This window comes from Pseudochaenichthys georgianus, chromosome 12 (assembly GCF_902827115.2).
Source record: "Pseudochaenichthys georgianus chromosome 12, fPseGeo1.2, whole genome shotgun sequence".
NCBI lineage: Eukaryota > Metazoa > Chordata > Actinopteri > Perciformes > Channichthyidae > Pseudochaenichthys > Pseudochaenichthys georgianus.
In genome coordinates this window covers 4,586,036-4,607,561 of record NC_047514.1, presented here as the reverse complement: position 1 = coordinate 4,607,561, position 21,526 = coordinate 4,586,036, and the positions used below count along the sequence as shown (strand labels likewise).

The 21,526-nt window shown below is 41.7% G+C and overlaps 1 protein-coding gene across 1 annotated transcript; it reads right to left on the bottom strand.

Moving 5' to 3' along the window:
* Nucleotides 1–1,039: 1,039 nt before the first annotated feature.
* On the bottom strand, nucleotides 1,040–20,545 carry man1b1a (mannosidase, alpha, class 1B, member 1a). Its single transcript, XM_034095714.1, has 14 exons — nucleotides 20,256–20,545; nucleotides 19,174–19,311; nucleotides 13,977–14,085; nucleotides 13,363–13,571; nucleotides 12,992–13,155; nucleotides 11,470–11,588; nucleotides 10,425–10,616; nucleotides 9,076–9,224; nucleotides 8,629–8,817; nucleotides 8,023–8,213; nucleotides 7,128–7,248; nucleotides 6,318–6,512; nucleotides 5,229–5,360; nucleotides 1,040–4,927 (listed from the first exon to the last, which is right to left on the bottom strand). Exons 2-14 carry the CDS (start codon nucleotides 19,273–19,275, stop codon nucleotides 4,718–4,720), a joined length of 2,082 nt encoding a protein of 693 aa, XP_033951605.1. The 5' UTR covers nucleotides 19,276–19,311; nucleotides 20,256–20,545; the 3' UTR covers nucleotides 1,040–4,717.
* Nucleotides 20,546–21,526: the final 981 nt, after the last annotated feature.

Below are 21,526 nucleotides of genomic sequence, written 5' to 3'. Positions count from 1 at the left end.
TTGTTAAACTCGGCTCTTGAGGTGTTGGCCAGGTTCCCGGAGGTTCTGCTCAGATTTCACTGGGACGGGTGGCGCAGTGGTCTGTGCATCTGATCATCAGATCAAGGGGGAGTGCTGGGGTACTCCAGTACGAAACTCGCTCCCGCCCCACTGCGTCAGGCCATTGTGTCCTTGGGCAAGACACTTCACCTGAACTTGCTCCTGTGGGTATTCTCCACAGTGACCATTGCATGTATAAAAAAAAATTAAAAAATGTGTAATGTGTATTTGTAAAGCGCTTTGAGCACTGGAAAAGCGCTATAATAAATGTAAGGAATTATTATTATTAATTATTATTATTATAGATGGCCTCTGAGGTCTTCCAGCAGTACGACAGCAGGTGCTCTTCTTCTTCCTCCTGTTTTGGTCAGGTAGAAAACAACACACTCATAAGTTCTTAACAAAAGCATCAGGGGATCACATTGAACATTATATGGAAACAAAGTGTTTTTCTGTACAGATCTTTAAGTTAGAGGTCCTGGCAAAACATTTTCGGTATGGAAATGAATTGATTGTTCAAAGAGATGCCATTAAAACGTATAAACTCTCTAGGACATTATTCAAAGATATTGATTGATGATGGTTGAACATGTCATTCAAACACTATAGGCATTGCTCTGCAGCTAACAGCCGGCACTCTACAAGTTTTAGGCTTCCAACACAATGTTGTGGAATTTGCCCCAACTCAGACACACGAGCAGTGACGGTGAGGTGCAAGTCGGATGTTGGAGATACGGCTAACTGTCTTTGAGTTCATCCCAAAGGAATTTGAATGTGTTGAGGTTTGGACACTCGTGAAACCATTTCTCCTTGGACCTCGCTTCGGACCGTGAAACGTGGATGCCTACAAGGCGAGAGACAGAAAACATGCACCCTGCAACCATTTGTAAAATAGGAAACGGCAATATTGGATGGAGATCTGGAAATAGTTTGAATGTTCTTCAGGTTTATCAAAACTGAAAGCAAAACATATTATTCACATCAAAATTAAGTCCAAACCCTTCGTTGAAAATCTTTATTCAAAAATGGTGTAACCAGGAGGACAGTTTGCATTTGGTGAACTTTGCAATAAGCCACAAGTTGAGTTACAAAGTGCTCCATCGACAGCTGTACAGTGAACATGGGGTTTTAATACAGGACAGATAAAAGACAAGAACTATGAAAAGTGCATCATCGTGAGAAACTGCCAAACTGTATCCACTCTGAAAATAAAATAACCACTCAAATGAAAAATGAATACAGGCATGTCTCCAAAGCAGATGAGTTTTCAACTTGCAGGCCAACGAGCTGGATCTGTCATCGTGAAGAGAAGGCTTTTATCTTCAGCATGGCTCAATGAGGGTATTGAACCAGCAACAACTATATTATCCATGTCTTTGGCCCCTGTGTCTAAAACATATTCACAATGCGTTCACCCACATCCTGTCGAAGAGTAGAGCTGTCATTGTGCTATGGCTTGGATTCAGATTCAGCCAATACGCTTATTTAAGATAGGAACAACTAAAAGCTTCTTACCAAAAGTACATCCTTGTGTTTCACAAAACCTTTGAAATTCTAATACAACCTCAAGAATCAATGTACCACTTTTATATATTAAAAAGGTTCGAGGCAGCCCAATTTCCTTAAAGTGAAAGAACCATCCGTGCAATAATAATCAGAACATGAAATGGAAAGCAAAGTGAATGAAATGGCTTCTGTGGGAGATCTCTGTGGAGCTAAGTGAGCCATTTCCCGCTCTCTGATCTTTTCGTTACAATCAGCCTCGTAACACAAAACAGTGATCATGAGCATCTGTCGTAAAGGCGGATCTGCGCTAATGAAAAGAGAGGCAATCATATTCAGAGAGCAGGGCATTTAACAAAGTGAAACCCTGACAGTCACTGCCTTTCATTTCATAGTGAAGCAGCTTTTTTTATCTGATCCTTTCTGTGTTCTGACTCCACAGATTCCAGATGCCTCGTGGATTCAGGATATATAACAACTCGGGTTTAAGAATCTTTCTTCATTTTCATAAAAACATTAAAATAACAAGTTCAGATCAAGCAAAAAAAACAAAGCTGTGGTTGTGTCCAAAAACATTCAGTGAGCCCACGTTCACTCTGCGTTCCTTCATTAGCATCGAACACACACTGTGGTTCATCTGCAGTTGATCTCACACATACATAGTAATGCATGTAATAATAGTACATCTATTAGTATTGTTATTAAACCATGGTATACTATTCTAATATTTGTAGTACAGATGTTCTTCTCACATCAAGTAAGATTTTTAAAAGTATACACATTTCCAAAATAGTATTTCCCCTTTTCTCTGGCGAGCAACAAAGAAGAAAAACAAATACTTCAAAGATCAGACGGGCTCCATAAATGTTCAAATGGCTTTGACACTTTGACACATTGCCATATAACTAACCCTCGTTAAACAAAAAGTGCAGAAAGAAAAAACAACTTGGATTATTTTTGACATGATGACATAAAAAAGGTTGGATTCAGCTCACACGTTAGAAACAACAGAAAGTATTTACAGACATGTTTAGTCGACCACCCATTCAAATTAAAAACACGAACCAGGAGCACCCGTGGCACTTCACAAATTCACTGCACTGACACAGCAGCAAGAGAAAGACCCACCACTGCAGCACAAACGCATTGAAATGGGCTCAGTAGAGCGGTGGCACATGTAGTGCACATTCAATGCTGTGGGTATGGCTGTGGGTATGGCTGTGGGTATGGCTGCGGGTATGGCTGCGGGTATGGCTGCGGGTATGGCTGCGGGTATGGCTGCGGGTATGGCTGCGGGTATGGCTGCGGGTATGGCTGCGGGTATGGCTGCGGGTATGGCTGCGGGTATGGCTGCGGGTATGGCTGTCTGTCGGGCGGACGGAGCTCCATGGACGTCTTCTTCACCATTTGAAACCACAGAAAAAGATTCAGAGACAAAGAACCTGAGCCATCTTCAAAGCAGCTCCTACAGTTCACCGCATATGTCCTTTAAATTGATTTCCAACGTCACAGTATAGAAAACAAGCGCTGCTGCTCTTACATCACATTTGACGGGAAGCCAGGGGACGCTACACAGCGTGAATCAAACTCCTTGAAGTGTGAAGAAAACAATCCGAAACACTTCATTTCTTAAGTCATTTGTGTGAAGATGAAACATGAAGGGCATAATGTCCCCGACACAGGACATGTTTATGCAAGTCGGTTTCTCTCATATAACTTCATAAAAAACTACAAATGTAAGAGTGTCTGGAAGCTTTCACGTATCCCCTTCATATACGTGTGAATAGTAATGTATTCAAAACCAGGCCAGCCCATATCCGGAGAGCTAGAGTGCATTTACCGATGAACACATGTAACACTTGAATAACAATGCACACATTCATTAATAAAACAACATGTCATTATGTGTACAATTCCAATTCAGGATACCTCAGCATCACACCTTTAGGTCCTTACACACATTGACTTCTCTGTCACTGACACACACGATAAAACATCAGTAATGAACCAAAACACAGGTTTAAGTGTTCAAGTGTGACTGTGCAGTAGGATGTTTTGAATTGGTCCAGTATTAAGCGAGATGCTGCACTGTGATCCTATTGGTCCACTGAAAGCACTTGTTTGTGTGAGGTAGCGCTCTCTCTCTCTCTCTCTCTCAATACTAGACCAATTTCAGAAAGGTTTTTCCCGCATCGGTCACTTGGAGACTAAAACGTATGAAAATAGGGAACAGGTGGAAAAAGACCTAAGTGTGCCTTTAACTAATTCATGAGTGCAATGCATTACATAGAAAGCCTGAAAAACAGAAACAACTGAAAGCTAAAATAATCAGGAAACCATCAAAAAAAAGACAGGTTTGAGTAACATTCGTACCCACACAACAAAAGTGCTGTTTTACTATTATTGCATGGACTGAATTATAGCAAGTTAGCAATGCTTCATAACGTCTTGATGAATGAAAGTGGGCATTAGGAACACAGTGCTGCTGCCTTTGCTCTCCCGCAGGCCTCAGAACGTATGTTGGACCCGGACACTGCAGCTGCTCGTAGACACTCAGGACGGCACGACAAAGGGGACATACGTCTCACAGAGTACAATGTAAAACTCATTTGATGGAATGTTTGCAATAAGCAAGTGCACTCGGTGTTGCCAAAGTAAAGACCTTCAGAAATTATCTGCTACTCCTTTCCGAGAGGAATCCATTTAATTTTAGCGAACATACTCCATAGATTTCCATTATTGGTTACTGCACCTTCAGTCATTTGTGAATTCCTCCACAGCCCCCATGTCGACGGTAGGACTAACACAAAGACAGGGATGAGGCGGTGGTTTTACAACCCACACATACAGTGTGTACACATACAGAACTGTCCCAGTCACCCCAGTAGGAAAGATCCCCATTATCTTCTTGCCCATGACCTGTTGGAGCCAGGAGGTCGGAGCAGATACAAAAACAAACCGCTTTACATTAGAGACCAGCTCTCACCGAAATGCTCCTTAGCAAAAGTTAAGAAATAAGGAAAATACAACTCAGTATCTCCTCCACATGGACACATGTTTTAGTGCAGGTGGACGCAGGTCTGCTCAGCACTGCAGTCCAGCCCTGACCAATCAGCAGTGACTCCTACAGGACTCTTTGTACCTGATGTCTACAGACTCCTCCGGCACGATGACATCACTTGGGGGGGGAGGGCCAGATGGGGAAAGCGTGGGCCTCCGTGTTAAAGACATACTTGTCCAGATTGAGAAGCTCCATGTCGTCAGAGAAGAGCAGATAGAAGTACTTCAGGGTCTCACCCAGGAAGAAGCTCTCCATCTTGTCTCGGGGCGCGGGGTTCTCGATGTCACGTACGTTGTTGATGGACGTGTAGCCGCCACCGGGGACCTGGAGACCAGGAAGTGATGGTTTAGGGACATAATGCATCCAAACTATTATATCGCAGTCAAAGGCTGTAGCAAAAGAGATGATGTAATTAAAAACAGCAATAACTAAATGCTTTTTTAAGTGTGCCATTTGTACCCCCTGTTGTGAATTAAAGTGTGTAAATACAGTTAAAAAAACATTACAAAACATGAACTTCCTTCGATTTGTTGCACTGCAAACAAAGTAAACAAGAGTTGTCCACATCACAGAGCTTTAGCTGGTCAGCTAGTCAATAACTGCTCTGCGGTCAGATGGTTCGTACCTTAGTGTGGTTGTTGAAGCTTTCCAGTATGTCCCATCCCCAGTCTCTGTACTTGGTGTCCTTGGTGAACCTGTACATGTAGAACAGACTCTCCACTGTTTCTGGTCTCAGCAGGTTGTGTCTGTCTGCAGGCTGGAGGACGAGGACAATGTGTTGGTAAGACACACCACTGTCTCTATTGTAATATACATTGTTATATATTGTAGTACAATGTGCAGATTTTTACTCTCATTTCAAATCTTTATAGAAGGCTTAGGAATGAACAAGGAGTGGATATATCTTTGTTGCAGTAACGCATATTGCTATGCTTTCTGGAGGGTAAACATAGAAGACATTAGATTAGCCAGCACAAAAAATACAAAATAGAACTATTAAATAAAACATCCGGGGGCTCGATGTGATTTTACCGACTCCAAAACAGAAACTAGAAAGAGATTCCTTATCCTAGATTTGAGTAGAAACACTGCAGATTTGTCAACTGATGTTTCAAGTAAATAAAACTGAACACATATAAAAACACAGCAGCCAATCAGACCGGAGTCTCTGGAGAGACATCTATCTTCTTTTGATGGATGATGATTGTACTTCCTGTGCTTTTACTGAGGATTGAGTATTCTTATTTCTCTCTTATTTTGTGTTACCTTACCGTGACCTGAATAAAAAGGTCTAAATGTAACTCATCTGTGCACTGAAAACCAAACACAAAGATATGCTTTCATGGGGCAGAAGAATGTGTTTGGTGTTTAAAATAATAAAGTCTACATAATATGATATTCATTTACTAAGTTTTGAATCCGAGAGTTTCTAAAAATGTGTCCTACTTATATGTGAGGTTAATGAAGGCAGCCGAGGAGAAAAGTACAATAAATGCTTTGATAAAACTGGAGCAGTAATGAACAAGAAAATGAGCACGGAAGACATTTTGAAAGGTTATAATCCCAGCTCCCAGGACACCTTCATATTCCCTCTGACTCCTCTCAGCTACTGTAGTGTAGGCAGAGCATCAATGTAGAGACACTTACAAAAAGGCAAAGCTCTAAAAGCATGTTCATTTGAATGTAGAACTGTTTTGATGTCCCTGTGCTTCACCTTGACGAAGATATCCTGGCCATCGGAGGCCTGCAGGTTGAAGTGAGCGATCTCTGGACTCAGCCCCGTCTCCATCTGTTTGTACATCTGATGACACGTCTCCATCAGCTGCACAGCCAGGTCCATGTGGTCCCCCGGGAGCCCGTTGTGGGCCCCCAGTGCCAAGGTGCCTGGCAGGAAGCACACGAGGTGGTCCTGCAGTGACAAGATAAAGGGGTCCATCAGGAAGGGCCATGATATTGAGGGATAGCATTGATTTATGTGGAGAGAAAGACTGCCTGCACATGGGTTTGAACAGATAAAGATTAGACTACAGCACAAAGGCTGATTGAACAAGGCGGTGAATGTCTGATGCGAGTTCATTGACTTTCGGCAGTGTGAAAATTACCCGATGACAATCCTTGAGCTGCTCGTGGTACATCCAGAAGGGTTAGGGTTACTGTAGCTCACCTGGTCATTTTCTCTCTCTCATTTTCATGTCTTTTAACCTCAAAGTCAAAGTCAACTTTATGTCAATCTGTCAGTGTGTGTGTACAGAGAGATCAAAATACCGTTTCCCACAAGCCTGAATATAACCCGTCTATCTAATAAAAGAAAAGCCAAAAAAACCACCCCAGAAACACCAACGAACTCAGCGATGAAGGCATTGGAAGAGCAGCTTCTCCCATGTGTTACAGCAGTACGTTGCTTAGCTTCCTTGCTTGTACTCCTGCTGGTCCGAACTGTAGGTTTGTGGAAAAGTGTCTTCAAAGTCCTTACTGTCCGTTGAAGGGCTTGTGTGTGTCGCAAACTGACTGAGAGTATCTTTACCATTTTAGGGTTGAAGCGGGTATGGGACAACTCTCCAACAAAAGTCAGTCTGCCGGACCCCGTCTGTCTCACGAGGTGTTTCTTCACTCCCTCCACGGCCTGAAGGTAGTCCTCCAGCAGGCTGGGAAAGACAACAACAGGGAATGTGAGAGATGTTCATTATTATATGAGACATGGTAGTCAGTCAGTAGTCATTTAGTTTGGGAGTCTTCAAAATATACTTAAGTTAGTATCTTAAAAAGAAGAATATATGTTTGAACATATACAACAATGCAGGAGAGAGAAAAAACTCTACATAAAAAAGACTCAAAGGTCTGCTCAAACCCATCAGTCTGCACAACATCAGTGTTTCCCACAGATCTGAAATAGACTTGTGGCTGGGGGGCGGGGTGGCGGGGGCGTGGCTTTGTGACGTGCAACAGTATTATTTTTCTTTTTGTATTACTTTTAATATAGTATATTTTAATATTGTTTTGATATTGTCTGCTTATCTGTATTATTGTGTTGCATTGTTGGAGAAGCCTGTGACTAAGATTTTCATCGACATAACCTTGGACATTAACATGAACCTTTCTGTCGGTCGCTTGTTAGCAGACCCTTCACGCGATGCGTACAGGAGGCGGGGAGCGCGCCAGCAGATGGCGTCGTGCTCGCGGACGGATACAAAAACAAACCTAAATGGGTCGCGAAATATACTTTGGCGGCCGTTAATATACCCGGCCGGCCCGCCCAAGTAAAGTGTATGTGTGGTAAACCCTGCAACATACAGTACATTCTGACTACTTACAGTACTCTGAATGTCAGGTTATGTGATCTTTGTTATTCCATCATAACATGCAGTGCTTTCTCACAATCACACAACATGTTCTCAGAAATGTGACAAAGATGCATTTACTCGTCTTCCGTCTTGCCTCCCTGGATCCACTGTTTGAGCAGGTATTCATAGTAGCTGTCTGCCCTGGCCCCCAGAGTGAAGACCCCTTTGTGGGTGAACTGGCCGCTGTTGGTGTTGATGAACATGGGAACCAGGCCGTCGTGTTTGCCTGGCAGCTTGTGGACCAGCTTCATCACCTCATTCACAACCTCCTGCAAGGGTGAAAGACATGATGAGGAAACGGTCCTCATGTGACCAGCTGCTGGAGTGTGAGCCAATGCGTCTACAGATGACACTTTCAAGCCATTTTTCATTGGGACATTTTAAGTAATGTCCCAATTCGATAGGGCTGAATGTGATGAGGCTCATCAGAAGTGATGGCTGGCTATGGTCATGCCAGAAAATACACAAATGAATATCAGATTGAGACTAACATCTTCGGGGGTTACAGTAGCTCTGGTTTCTGAAATAACTCATGAACTCAAATGTTTGCAAGCTATACTTAATATCTGAACTGAAACCCTCTGTCAAATATCTTTATAAACTGCCCCAATCTTTGTTTCACTCAATCTCAAAAAACTGTGAGCCAAATCAAAGTTATGGACACAAACAACTTGGTGTTCTGACCTGGTACTGGGGGTCCTGTGTGAGGCGGCTCAGCTCTCTGAACTCCAGCTGAATGCTGGTGACCTCGGCCAGCGTGCTGTCCGACGTCCATCGGGGGGGGTGGGCTGTCCCCTTCCCGATGTTCACGTCTGAGAACGGGATCTTTGAAGGAGTTTTGAAGGCAGGCATCAATCTCGCCCCGATGTCTTTCTTTAAAATGGAGAGAAGAAACAAATAGATTAGAAATGACATTGGCTATGTTGTATGAGTTGACCACCTTTATTTTGAAAATGCTACAGCTTTACACAACATTAACACATCAGTAAATCTGACGTCTTCTTAAATTGCAACTGAATTGAGCGGGAGGTGGCGTAGTGAACCTACAAAGCAGTTTCAACGACGCTACGTGGGCAGCATGTTCATGAGTTTGAAACAAATGTCTTATAACACAGCTGTGGATGGACTCACAGCTTTGTCGAGGAAGAGCTGGTCTCCTGTCAGATTGTAGGTGCTCAGCAGGCCCCCGAGGACCCGGATGGTCGTCTCAAAAAGATTCACGTCCACGTTCTTGTCGAAGGAGAGCTCTTTCTCTACCCAGTCCCTCGCTTCTGCAAACTCTATGTGGAGTGAGTCAGAGAGGGAATCACAGAGAGGAAAACAACTATTACATTGGTCATCAAGTTAACACGGTGGATCAAAGATGTTCTCCTAAAACATGCGCCAAAAGTGAGATGGAGTGAGGTTTTCTAACGACACCAGCAAAAGCCTCCAAGCTAGGATTTGTCAGATACTTAAAAGGAAACATCAACGTTTGAATCCTTTAACATTGCCAGACTCATTTGGGATAGTAACGAAAAAAGAAGATTAAAAACGATGGTGCCTAGTTTACCCACAATGCAACGTGTCTGTTAATGTGACTGTGAGCAGCTAGCCTCAAGCAAACATTATGAGCAGGCTTTTGAGATCTGGTAAGATCAGTTCCTTTTCAACGACACACCCCCATATTGTTTTACTTTAAAACTTGTCTTCAGCATCACTTCAAAAGAGTTCACACATCTCCCTGTGAAGAGTCAACACTTTAACGTTTAATTTAAGTAGTACTCGCTAACATCTAAAAGAAATACTTTGATGTGTAAAGTCCTTTTTACAGGACCAAATGCAAAGCTACAAAAAAAAGAGAATGCTCTATATCAGTGATTCTCAAATGGGGGTACGCGGACCCCTGGGGGTACGTTGGGGTACTGCAGGGGGTACGTGAGATTTAAAAAAAAAAAAAAAAAAAAGTTAATTAAAAAAATACCATGCATGATTAAAAAATTATCTTAGTACAATAAGTTAAATAGAAAACACAATTTTATATAAAATATTCCTAGAACCACCAAGGGGGTCCTCATATATATATATATGGCAATCCATCAATGTGTGTATTGTATTTTATAGTTTTTCACAATATATCATTTTGTTAAACATATCAAAAATCTGTTATAAAAATGTTATGTTATGCTATTTTTTTTATGCATGAAGATGAAAATATCCTTAGTTTGTTGTAATGCATGCACGAAAGAGTTAATAAATCACGCACTGAGGGAACATTACTATATTGTAATTATTTATATAGGCTTTTTCGATCAAAAATGTTCGGGGTCGGTCAGGGGGTACTTGGCTGAGAAAGTGTTTCAAAGGGGGTACATTACTGAAAGAGGTTTGAGAAGCACTGCTCTGTCATATCTCCAGATCAGCATCCTACTTTGAATTGTATTGAAACATTTGGAACGACAGCCAGCCCTGAGGCAGAGGGAAGAACTGACGCACAGTACCTTCTCTGAGGCCCAGAATCCACATGGTGTCCAAAGAATCGATGATTGTCAAACCCAGTCCGAACCACTCCCCAAAAGTCCTGGAGATGGGCTTGAGCTCATCGTGACCCCAGGCGTAGTCCTTGTAGCCTTTCCAAGCGTGCCTGAAGGCATCACGTACTGCCTCCAGTCTGGCCTCAGTTCTGCCTGACACTACAAACAAAAGGTCCAAATAAGAATGAATAAGAAATTAAAGTGTCATTTTTAAAGTATCTCTCTCAACAGAGCCATTCTCATTATCTGATTACTTTCACTGGAAGGAATGTTGTGTGCATTGATGCTGAGCAAAGCATCACGATAGAAAGCATTACACTTTTAAAAGGTGCTGGGCTTTAAACAGCATATAATAGTAGAGCAGGACAAGAGGTCGAAGAGTCTGCTTGAGGGGAAAGGGTCTCGCGGACCTAAAGTGCAAGAAAGGTTTGATTTCTCTTCTGTAAAATGTCCTTGTCTGGTGAAAATCTCTCGACTGTCTGTCAGAGAATATTGGAATATGTTTTGTTATTTTCTGACAGGTTATTGACTAGAGTCAGAACAGAAAGCAATATAAACCTGTCCTGGACATATGAATATAAACGGAGTATTCTGAAAGGGAAGTAAATCTAATATACCTTAGCTGATGTCACTCAAAGACAGCAACGTTGTTTGATTGAACTGAGCTGAAAGTATTGTGTCTTTTGTTGCATTTAAAGAGATGTGGTTACGTGACTTATCCAAGTGTGTGGAAAGGAATCGGGATTATTTGAGACATACAGTATCACAATATTAAAAAGGGTTCATGTTATTTAATCAGGATTCTAATTAATGTACTATTTGTAGTGTTTGAGCAGACTCTCTTTGTAGTGTTTGAGCAGACTCTCTTTGTAGTGTTTGAGCAGACTATTTGTAGTGTTTGAGCAGACTCTCTTTGTAGTGTTTGAGCAGACTGATGATTAGCTGTCTGGCACCCAAACAACTAAAGGCTGCACTGATAGACTTAGTTAGAATTTCCAAAATGTGCACTGACCATCCAATGGGAGAGGGTCTGCAGAGTCGGCTGGGGCTGGGGGTGCTTCAGCTACTTTCCCATTTGCCGAGGGCGGGGGCTCTGTGGCCTGGTCTGCTTGAATCACTGCTCCTCTCCAGCTGTAAGACGAAAGAAAAAACACTTAAAGGTGGGGTCGGTAATTTTGGAGAAGCCAGCTCGAGTGCGCTGGAATTTGAAAATACACGAACGAGATAAGTTTGTGCACAGATGGAAGGCTGACAGGCAGACCCGGCGGCAGACATACGTGTCTGGGCGGGCATTTGATGTACCAGGGCGGGCCCACCCCGAAACTTACATTTCCCGGGAAAACTGAATTGTGAAAGAGTTGACATGCTGAAAACCCAACGCCTGCAGGGGGGTCTGGGGGGATTCTCCCCCAGGAGATTTTTTGAAATACTAACATAAAATACACATTCTGGTCCTCTCTTGAGAAGAAAAATAAATAAATCTATTACTACACAACATATTTAAAAAAAAAATGAATGCCATTTCAGTTTTTTGTTACTTTGTTCTGAAAGCTGAACCTGCTGCTCCTCACAGAGAGAAGAGGGAAGAGGATGTGAATTACTTTACTTTGTGGATAAGGGTGGATAGCCCCCATTGTTCTGTGTGTCAACATGAAAGACAGCCCACACACCTATCAATCATCAAACCGTGGGGTCTTATTTCATTACGTGTTGATTTTTATCAACACGTAATGTTGTATCGATGTATATAGAGATGTACTGTAACTACAGCAACAATATTCTCCGTCGGGACTTCCTGCAACAACACCACGTCGTTATCTTGATTCTGATTGGCCAGAAGACATTATCAAAGATGTTCTATTGAGAAGATGATCACTACGTGACAAAAGTTTTCAAACCGTTTCTAGTCTTCGGTATTTCCAGACAAGTGACTGCTGAAATCAATCTTACTAACTGCTGTCTGTGCAATTTACTCCGCGCGAGTTAGCGGACTTTATTTAGCTTACAATCATTTTTCATGGTGGGGCTAAGCCATTTATTGGTATGGCTGTAGCCTACCCAAGTATACCCTGGCGCCGCCACTGAACATAATAATAAAACAATTAAAATGTTGTATTCAGCCCTGATTAAAACAGCAGGCCCAAATCCTGGATGGGCGGGCCCGGCCCCATGGGGCCCGCCCATGACGCCGGGTCTGCTGACAGGCAGGTCGGCCATCCAGTTACTTTAGCCGGGCCGGCTCAGATGATTGGTCGTGCTTTTTACAGCGCTACGGCTTCCACAGATGACATATTTTTATGGATTTGTTGTCAAAGCACTTCAGATATTCATTGCTATCGGGATGTTAAGAGCATTCCATGGAATATAACAAAAAGTGTATCTCGAGCCGGTTTCTCAAACTTACCTCCCCCACCTTTAACTAAGCCTGTCTCCTTTAACTGCTTCTCTCATGTACTGCAATCAGGAAATATGAGGAGCAACATCATGTCTGAACAGTTGCAAACCTTCTGTACAGTTGGGGACGAACAACAAACCTGACAATCTTCTTCTCTTTGTCCTCTTTGTCCTCCTCTCCTCCTTCTTCCTCTTCTTCTTCTTCTTCTTCAACCACCTCCTGCACTTGCTTTTTCTCAACGACTGTGTCTGAAATGTTTCCATCTTTACGCATGCCCGGTGGACCTCTTTTGTTTGGGAAGGACTTATTTTGAGGACAAATAAGCAAGTATATGGTCAACAGAAAGCAAGGTATTATTGGTAATAGTAAATACTAAATTAAAGAAAATACATCAAGTATGAAGTACAGCGGTTTCAATTCGTTTTGTAAGCATGCTTTAGACATTAGCATGTTCACTGATGTTCCTTATTGATGTCAAATAAAAAGACAAATACAAAAATAAACTCTTACCTTAATGGGAGGTTTAGGAAAAATAGGTATGTTTGGTCCTTTGGGCTCCACCACGGCGGGATCTGGACCCACAGCTGGCCCCACATGTGGCCCTGCTGCAGGAGGCGGGACTTTAGCTGCAGGTAGATCCAATACAGACCGCACATCTGGAAGGTCATCCTTCACCTCTCTGTCGTTCAGCGCCAGCCACTCGTCCCGGTCAGAAAAAGCTGAAGGCACGAAAAGAACAAGGGAAAGAATACGGTCAAACTCATCCCGTTTGTTATTTTGTTGATCCATTTGAGTCGATCTCAAATATGATCTTGTTTCTTTCAACCAAGCCTCGTCATGTTCATGTTCACTGCATTTAAAAGATTGCAAAAAATAAAATAAACTGAGAATAAAGAGATTTTGGTTTAGTTGTTATCATCAGCACTAATCGCAGTACACAGACAATCCAACTCTTGAGCTGGAACCAGTCATGCAGCACTACCATGACATTGTCCTCCTCTGTGTGTGTGTGTGTGTGTGTGTGTGTGTGTGTGTGTGTGTGTGTGTGTGTGTGTGTGTGTGTGTGTGTGTGTGTGTGTGTGTGTGTGTGTGTAGTGTTGTGTAGGCAGGCAGGCATAGTTTACTCTTCCACTCCGGTGGGATGCTTGGATAGGAGAGCAGTCCAAATATGAGTATCAGAGCCAGCAGCAACAGGATGAGGCTCCGCTGCAGCCGAGACAGCTGCTTCCATTTCTGTAGGCAGAACAAAAACAAAGATATCAACACTGACACGTGTCAAACAGCTCTGAATTCAAACTGCAAGCGTCTGTGAGAAGATTATAGCATCCTCCCCCTCTTCAATAGCTTAAAAATCTGTATCTAATTCCTGGAAAAGAAAAGCATGATGGCCTCTTCTGGTCAGGTTTACCCTGTAGGAACTCAACATGTCTCTCCTTCCTGTGATGCATGAAGCCAAGTGACGGATCGCAAATAAAATGTAGGTATCGAGCTCAACCCAGCAGAGTGGAGGGAGGGACAGAGTCTCTCAGGGGGGAGCTAACAGGCAGGTACGCTGGGTTACCTGCGCCTAATTAACACCTGAGCAATACCATGAAACTATTGAGCCAGCGTCTGCGAGCTGAACACACAACAGACTTCATCTCAGGGGACGCTCACTCTTCGCTACAGCTCACTCATCACAACAGCATCAACGCGGTCAGTCAAGACCAATGGTGATTTAAAAAACACATATCTGGGAAACATGATTGGTATTCTGCATCAACACGACTCTTCATCCGTATTTTCCCCCAAATGCCAACTGCTTATGGGAACAGGGTCCGTGTACGTTTGGTCAGTTTGATTTTTCGTTTAAACCAAAAGCCAAAAAACGAAAATACCAGCCTTTTTTCGTTTTTGATTTCAAACGAAAAAACGGAACACCAAAGCCGTTTTCCCGTTTGTGTTGTCTGAATTAAAAAACGGATAACACGAAAACCAAATCAAAAAAAGGTCCGTGTACGTTTTGTTAGTTTGATTTTTCGTTTGAACCAAAAAAACCCAGCTTTTTTTAAGTTTTAAATCAAAAACGAAAAACGCTGGTATTTTCGTTTTTTGGTTTAAACGAAAAATCAAACTGACAAAACGTACACGGACCCAACAGTAGGTTTTATGTTGACTGCAGTTGCAATTGTGATGATCCCGACTGATATTGCAGCTACGACATGATTCCATTTAAATTAGAGGTAATGATCATATTTGGAACCCGAACTAGGACTTTTGATTTGGTCCGTAGAATACAATCAATGACCGCTTCCTCCTCACTTGCTTATCTCTGAACATGTTGAAGATGTGAATAGCGTTAAAGCAGGTGGAGAAGACCGTTTGTTCTGCCGAGGACACAGAGCCAACGAGCCACTCTACGGAACATGAATTGCAGAGAATGGTTTTCTGAGGAACCATAAACCGTGATCAAATGTGACGCTGCGCAGGTACAAGGGACCGCTGAGCCGCTCCACGTCTCTGCTATAAAGCTGCTTTTATAGACGATCTGTCTGTTGATATACTGCTGAGATCACAACGTTACACGTGAGTCGATGAGAGTAAAGCTCTCCCCTTTCGTTTCAGAGGACTACATGAATTCCCTTTACGAGAGCTGACCGGAGCTGACCGTGCAGTTTAGCTGATTACAAAAGTATGTCTGCCTATGATCTGGATATCTGCCAAATGGAAATAATATTTTTTAATACCACAGTTATATATTTACATATATATTATAATCCTCTTTCATTTATTCTGTGGAAGCCTGATAACCTGTTTCGCTGGGCTTCAGGTTACACCAAGGTCCTTTGTATCAGCATCAACACATTATAACTTCCCACTAATGCAGTCGTTTAGTTAGTGATGTGTGATGGGTGGAAGGCTGACAGGCAGGTAGGCCATCCAGTTACTTTAGCCGGGCCGGCTCAGGTGATTGGTCGTGCTTTTTACAGCGCCACGGCTTCGACTGATGACATTTTTATTAATGGATTTTTTGTCAAAGCACTTCAGATATTCACTGCTATCGGGATGTTAAGAACATTCTATGGAATATCACAACAAGTGTATCTTGAGCCGGTTTCTCAAACTTACCTACCCCACCTTTACTTATCTCTTCAAGGGGAACTCGAATGCTTATTCTCGGGTTCATATCAGTATGTAGTGTCTCTAATGTCTCCGTGCTTTAATGTTCAGAAAGCTCTTTATGGTTCTCATACTGCCTGTGCTGCAGCACCTCTTTTCACCCTCTGTCTGAAACCAGAGCCCAGTCTGCTCTGATTGGTTATCTGGCCAGCTCTTTTGTGATTGGTCAACCTCTTAGAGATGCCCCGCCCCTTAGCCCATCACAAACAATGTGCTGGAGTGCTGGCCATAAGAGTGCAAGTGTTACACCGTGTTACTGAAGCAAACAAAGGAGTTCAATGGAATGGATTCACAGTTAACGCATGACTGACTGCATCCAGTCAAATATATTATTAAGAGCCTAGTTGTTTGAGAAAGTAGAAAAGACGATAAAGGCGGATATTCAAGATTGCTGTATAGGATATGAAAGAATGTAATGGATCGATTCCTACATTTCATTGCCTCCCCAGAATGGCCCCTCCAGGCTACTGTCCTCTGATACCATTAGTGTGTGTGGTGCGTTAGGTGTGTGATGCAGGTGTCAGGTGACGTAAAGGACAGTACCTCACATGGCTGGTGTACGTCTCCCTTAACAGTTATAGCTTACAAATAACAAGCAATGACAGTGAATAAATACACTTCTAATCATTGCAGTTAAAGCCTTTTCATCTAAGTCCATTGAAGTGACTAAACTGTGTCACAGACATAATCAGCAAGTAAGCAATCAGTAAACATCTCACGTCTTCTCATTACCAGTAGGGTTGTCAGAGCAGTTTGTAAAAGAACAAAAGCAGAAACTTGTTAAGAGGGCAGAAACCCCTCGAGAATGCAAACAACGTACAAGAGAGGAATAATATGTGCAACACAATACACCTGTCAAACCTGAGGGGTCAAACCAACAAAAGAAAGGAGGGAGGCTTATAGAGAGAGGACATTAAGAGAAGTGAGACGTGTAAGACATGTGGAAGGAATACAAAAACAAGATACATGGAAATGTGCGGGAGACGGCAGAGAGAAGGTGGGATTAGCAGGGTTTTTATTATCTCACTGGAGAGATCAGAGACTTGTGCTAAGGAGGGATTTGATCTGAAGAGAAAGAGACATCCAGGCTGCTCCACAACAAAGGAAGCATGCAAAGAAAAGACTAAAAGATAGGAATTGATTGATGACATTTCACAAAGACAGCGATTAGGGTGGTCCTTCGTGCCATGCACATTTTCAAATTAATTTATTTTAAGCTCCAACCGCCGGAATTTGTTATGATAGTGAAGAAAACTCTCCTGGTGACTTTTATTCAAATTCCAACAACATTTAGCCCTCCCTCATCAACCTTGAAGTTTAGCCTCACCTAGGGTGGTCCTTAAAAATGAAAGTCGGAAAGTCTAAGCTCCAACCCCCAGAATTCATTCTATTAGTCAAGAAAACTCTCCTGGTGATATTTATTCAAATTCCAACAACATTTACCCCAGGGCTCATACACTTTCTCACCAATGACTTCTCCATGACCTTTACCTAGTTTTCCATGACCAAAGAAACGACTCTTTCTCAGCGGAACCACTGAAAATGTTTTTTTTTAACATGGAACAGGAGGTCTGCATATGAAACATGTTGTGCCGATCTAAAACAAATGAAATAGGCTTACTAGCTTCTACACGCTAAATATTTATATATATATATTTGATGCAACTTTAGTCACATTTCCATGACTTTTCCAGGGCCTGGAATTAGCATTTTCAATTTCCATGACTTTCCCAGGTTTGTAATGACCGTAAGAACCCCGTTACCCCTCCTTCATCGGCCTGGGCATCGAGCAGGACTACTTTAACATGGCATTACGTGCTACGTTAATATGGAGAGCCTTCTCAGGTATTTCATTCTCTAGAATTGTAAAAACACATAATCCCATCGGGTTCTTTTCTAACAATAAATATGGACCAGCGCAATATCCAACTCATTCAAAGTAATTGCAAATAGTTATTAACAACTCTTGAGCTTTTTTTCTCTTCATAACTGGTGGATTCATTCTGCAAATGCCTAAACTCTAATGCAGGGAGGATCACCTTTCACTTATTAGCTGATGTTGGAGGAGAACGTTATCTAACACTCCTGTGGGCGTTTAGTTGAGATCTGTGTAATGTCAGAGCATGACTCACATCCTTTCCAGACACATCAAACCATTCAGAGAATCTCTATGGATTGGAAGCATATGCTTTTGTTATGTTTTTCCACACATGTATTCATGTATGTACTCTCATGTTATTCATATTTTCTACGACTGCCATCAAACCATCATCATGTTGTCTGGCAGGGATGTGTACGGACCTACAAAGGGGTGCATTGGATTGATTGATTGATTGATTGAACACACTAAGATGTTTAAAAACAGCTAACATGCAAAGACTTTATTTGATGAGCCCACTCAAGTATTTGAATGCATATGGTGCCGTGTTCTTATACCATAGTATATATACCGCTCACCATAGTATGTATACCGCTCACATTATGATTATAATGATGCATTGACCATACCCTTGTTTTGCACATTCTTACTTAACTTCTTATGTATATATTAGGGCTGTCAGTCGATTAAAATATTTAATCGCGATTAATCGCATGATTGTCCATAGTTAATCGCGATTAATCGCAATTTTTTGATCTGTTCTAAATGTACCTTAGAGGAATATTTTTCAAGTTTTTAATACTGTTATCAACATATGAGTGGACAAATATGCTTTATGCTAATGTTTAATATCATTTGAACAATGACAAATATTGTCATGAATATTAAACACAACAACCTCTGAACATTACAAATATTCGCTTCAATTCAACCTGGAACCTCTCTCATATAAACTTTATATACATATTTGTAATTTGTTATTAATCCATTATTATATTCTAAAATGGAGCAATTGTCAGAATACCTTATTTCCCTCGGGATAACAAAGTGCTCTGATTCTAATGCATCTCTTTATAGTTATATGCATCCTATTAAAATATGATTTCCAATACTAAGACCAACAGAAGCAGATTACAGCCTTGTTCAAATGTAAACACCTTGTGACAGAAGCCAAGTTTACATTTAGTTTAACACAAGTTACGCATCAGATCATTATGTTCCAGACTGATGGTTAAACTCCGTCTCGAGCCCTGATTTGCACACTTCACTTCAGGCCCACTCACCCTCCAGCAGGACTGTCTCCGGTGTTTTCCGTTGTTGTACGAGTGACTGTGAGCATCACTGAGGGTCAGAGAGATGAAGTCCTTTCTGGAAGGCGGATACATCCTCTGGTCGTGGCAGACAGACGTAGCTCATAGAAGCTGCATGCAGAAAAGTCAAAAACATATTAAAATCTGAAAGTAAAGTAAATCTGATAATTGTGCTGAAATCAAATGACTGAATTTATGATCAATCCAGGATCCTGATGATATTTTAAACGATATTTTCAAAATTTGTATTCATGACTCGTGTAGTATGGTGTGGTGTTTGCTAGTCCTTTTTTAAATTGTCAAGTTCATTTTCAGCAGCCACAATGTAAACGTGCACCTGCATGAATAGTTAAAACATTCCAGAGAAGAGGTTAAGGATTGTTTCTGCTTGATTTGAGTTGTTTAGCTAAGACAAATAGCTTAGCTGAATTGACCAACTTAACTTTCTTCCACTCAGGTTGACTGTTGAATGTGCATTTGGCTTGTTCTAATGTAACACACATGCATACATACTGCTGTTGATTGATTTCAGTTATGCATAGCAAATTCTCCATTGTTTCTTTAGATTATATCGCTCACATCACAATGTTGAACATAACATTGTGATTACCATAAACTTCAGTGCCATGGCAGCTGAGGATCTTTAGTAAGGTTTTGGGAAAGGGAGTACTTAGAAAAACACTTAACGCTTATATCGATTGGTACCGCTTTATCACAGACTAAAATAGGAAAGAGCTTCAAAGGAAAGCGTAATGGAATATTATTTTGACAATTAAATACCATGGGCTTTTCTTGCAGATAGCAAGTTCACGTAAAGCACACAGTGACGTTTCAACTATCATAACTGTGAGAATGCACTCAAAAATGCAAAGTATGTTATACCAAAACAAATAAATAGCTACATGGCAGCCCGTTGCTGTCAATAACAGCTAATTGTATTTCCATATTTTGTTCATTTGACACCTCGGTTACAACTTTCGACACATCACTGACGTGCTGTTTAAACACATCGATACACAATATAAATATTGCAACATAAGCTGCCTCCCCCTCACCTTTGAGTCAGGTTGGTAGCCTCACAGTGACACCTGAAAGCTAAGCAGCTGTTAGCTACCTCCGAGAGGCTAGCTTTCTTCTTCGGCTTGTTCCTGAATGAAAAGTGACGCTGTTCGGCAGAAGGAATATTAAACATGCAACACAGCACTCCGTCCGACTGTCACACACGACGACAGGCAGCTACATGAAATGTCAAACGAGAGAAACTGAGGGAAACATGGCTAAAGTTAGCAAGGGAACAACCACTGACAGAAAAGTGAAGCGCTCGAGCGATGGTGCTGCGCGTCACGTGACGTGCCACGTAATGTGACGCTTTGAAAGTTAACCCTTAACAAGCCAAACAGTGTTCACCGCTGATATATTATAAACGCAACCGTTTCATACTATTTCAGGTCATTTGTGTTTCATTACAGCCGTTCTTGAATTCCTTAAAAAAAATGTGTATAGACCTAATTTCATTTATCTTTTACAGTTTTGCTCCATTGATGCAGTAAGACCGATTTTGGGACTTACTGACATTACATTAAAAAATCATCATTACATAATCAATCAGATCATCGATCATATAATATCATAATATATCATATATGTCCTTATCTGAGTCAGCTTCTCCAGCCGTATCTGGCCGTGTAACACTTACAGTGTCACATACTGTATGCAGAAGTATTATTTTAAGCAACACATTATGTTGACGAAACACTCGAGTCAAATGTAATTAAGTCAGACTCGTGTCTTAGACGGGGCAGTGATATCATAAAACTATACACTTTCAAACACTCGGTAGGCCTAGTTATTTTTTAACCAGTTGTTCTATATTCACTTTGCAGGTGCAACTCTGTGGCTTGTATCCTGGATTATATGTTTAAGTCATGGATGTTTAAAGCTCATATTTGTCTAATATTAGTTTACTTTTCATTAATGAAGTATGACGCTGCGCTGTCAGTACACTTGTCCCTGTTTGTGATTGGTCAAATGTAGCTAACCCCGCCCCTTTCACGTGAACGCGCTCTCAGCTGGTGAGAGAAACCCTGGCTTGATTTACCGAGTTGATAACCAGCGTCGTAGGACCGTTTAGCGAGATCTCGTTTGTTAGTTTGTTAGTTAGTTTGCTACTCAAACATATCCAGGATATGTTGAACTGGCTTCCTAGTACAGGGCACAGGTGGCTAGCAGCGCTAATGTCAAAGACAGACATTATACATTATATTTGTATTTTACCAGGATGCAGTGACACAAATATTTGGGAAGGCTGATCATTATGTGTTTACTT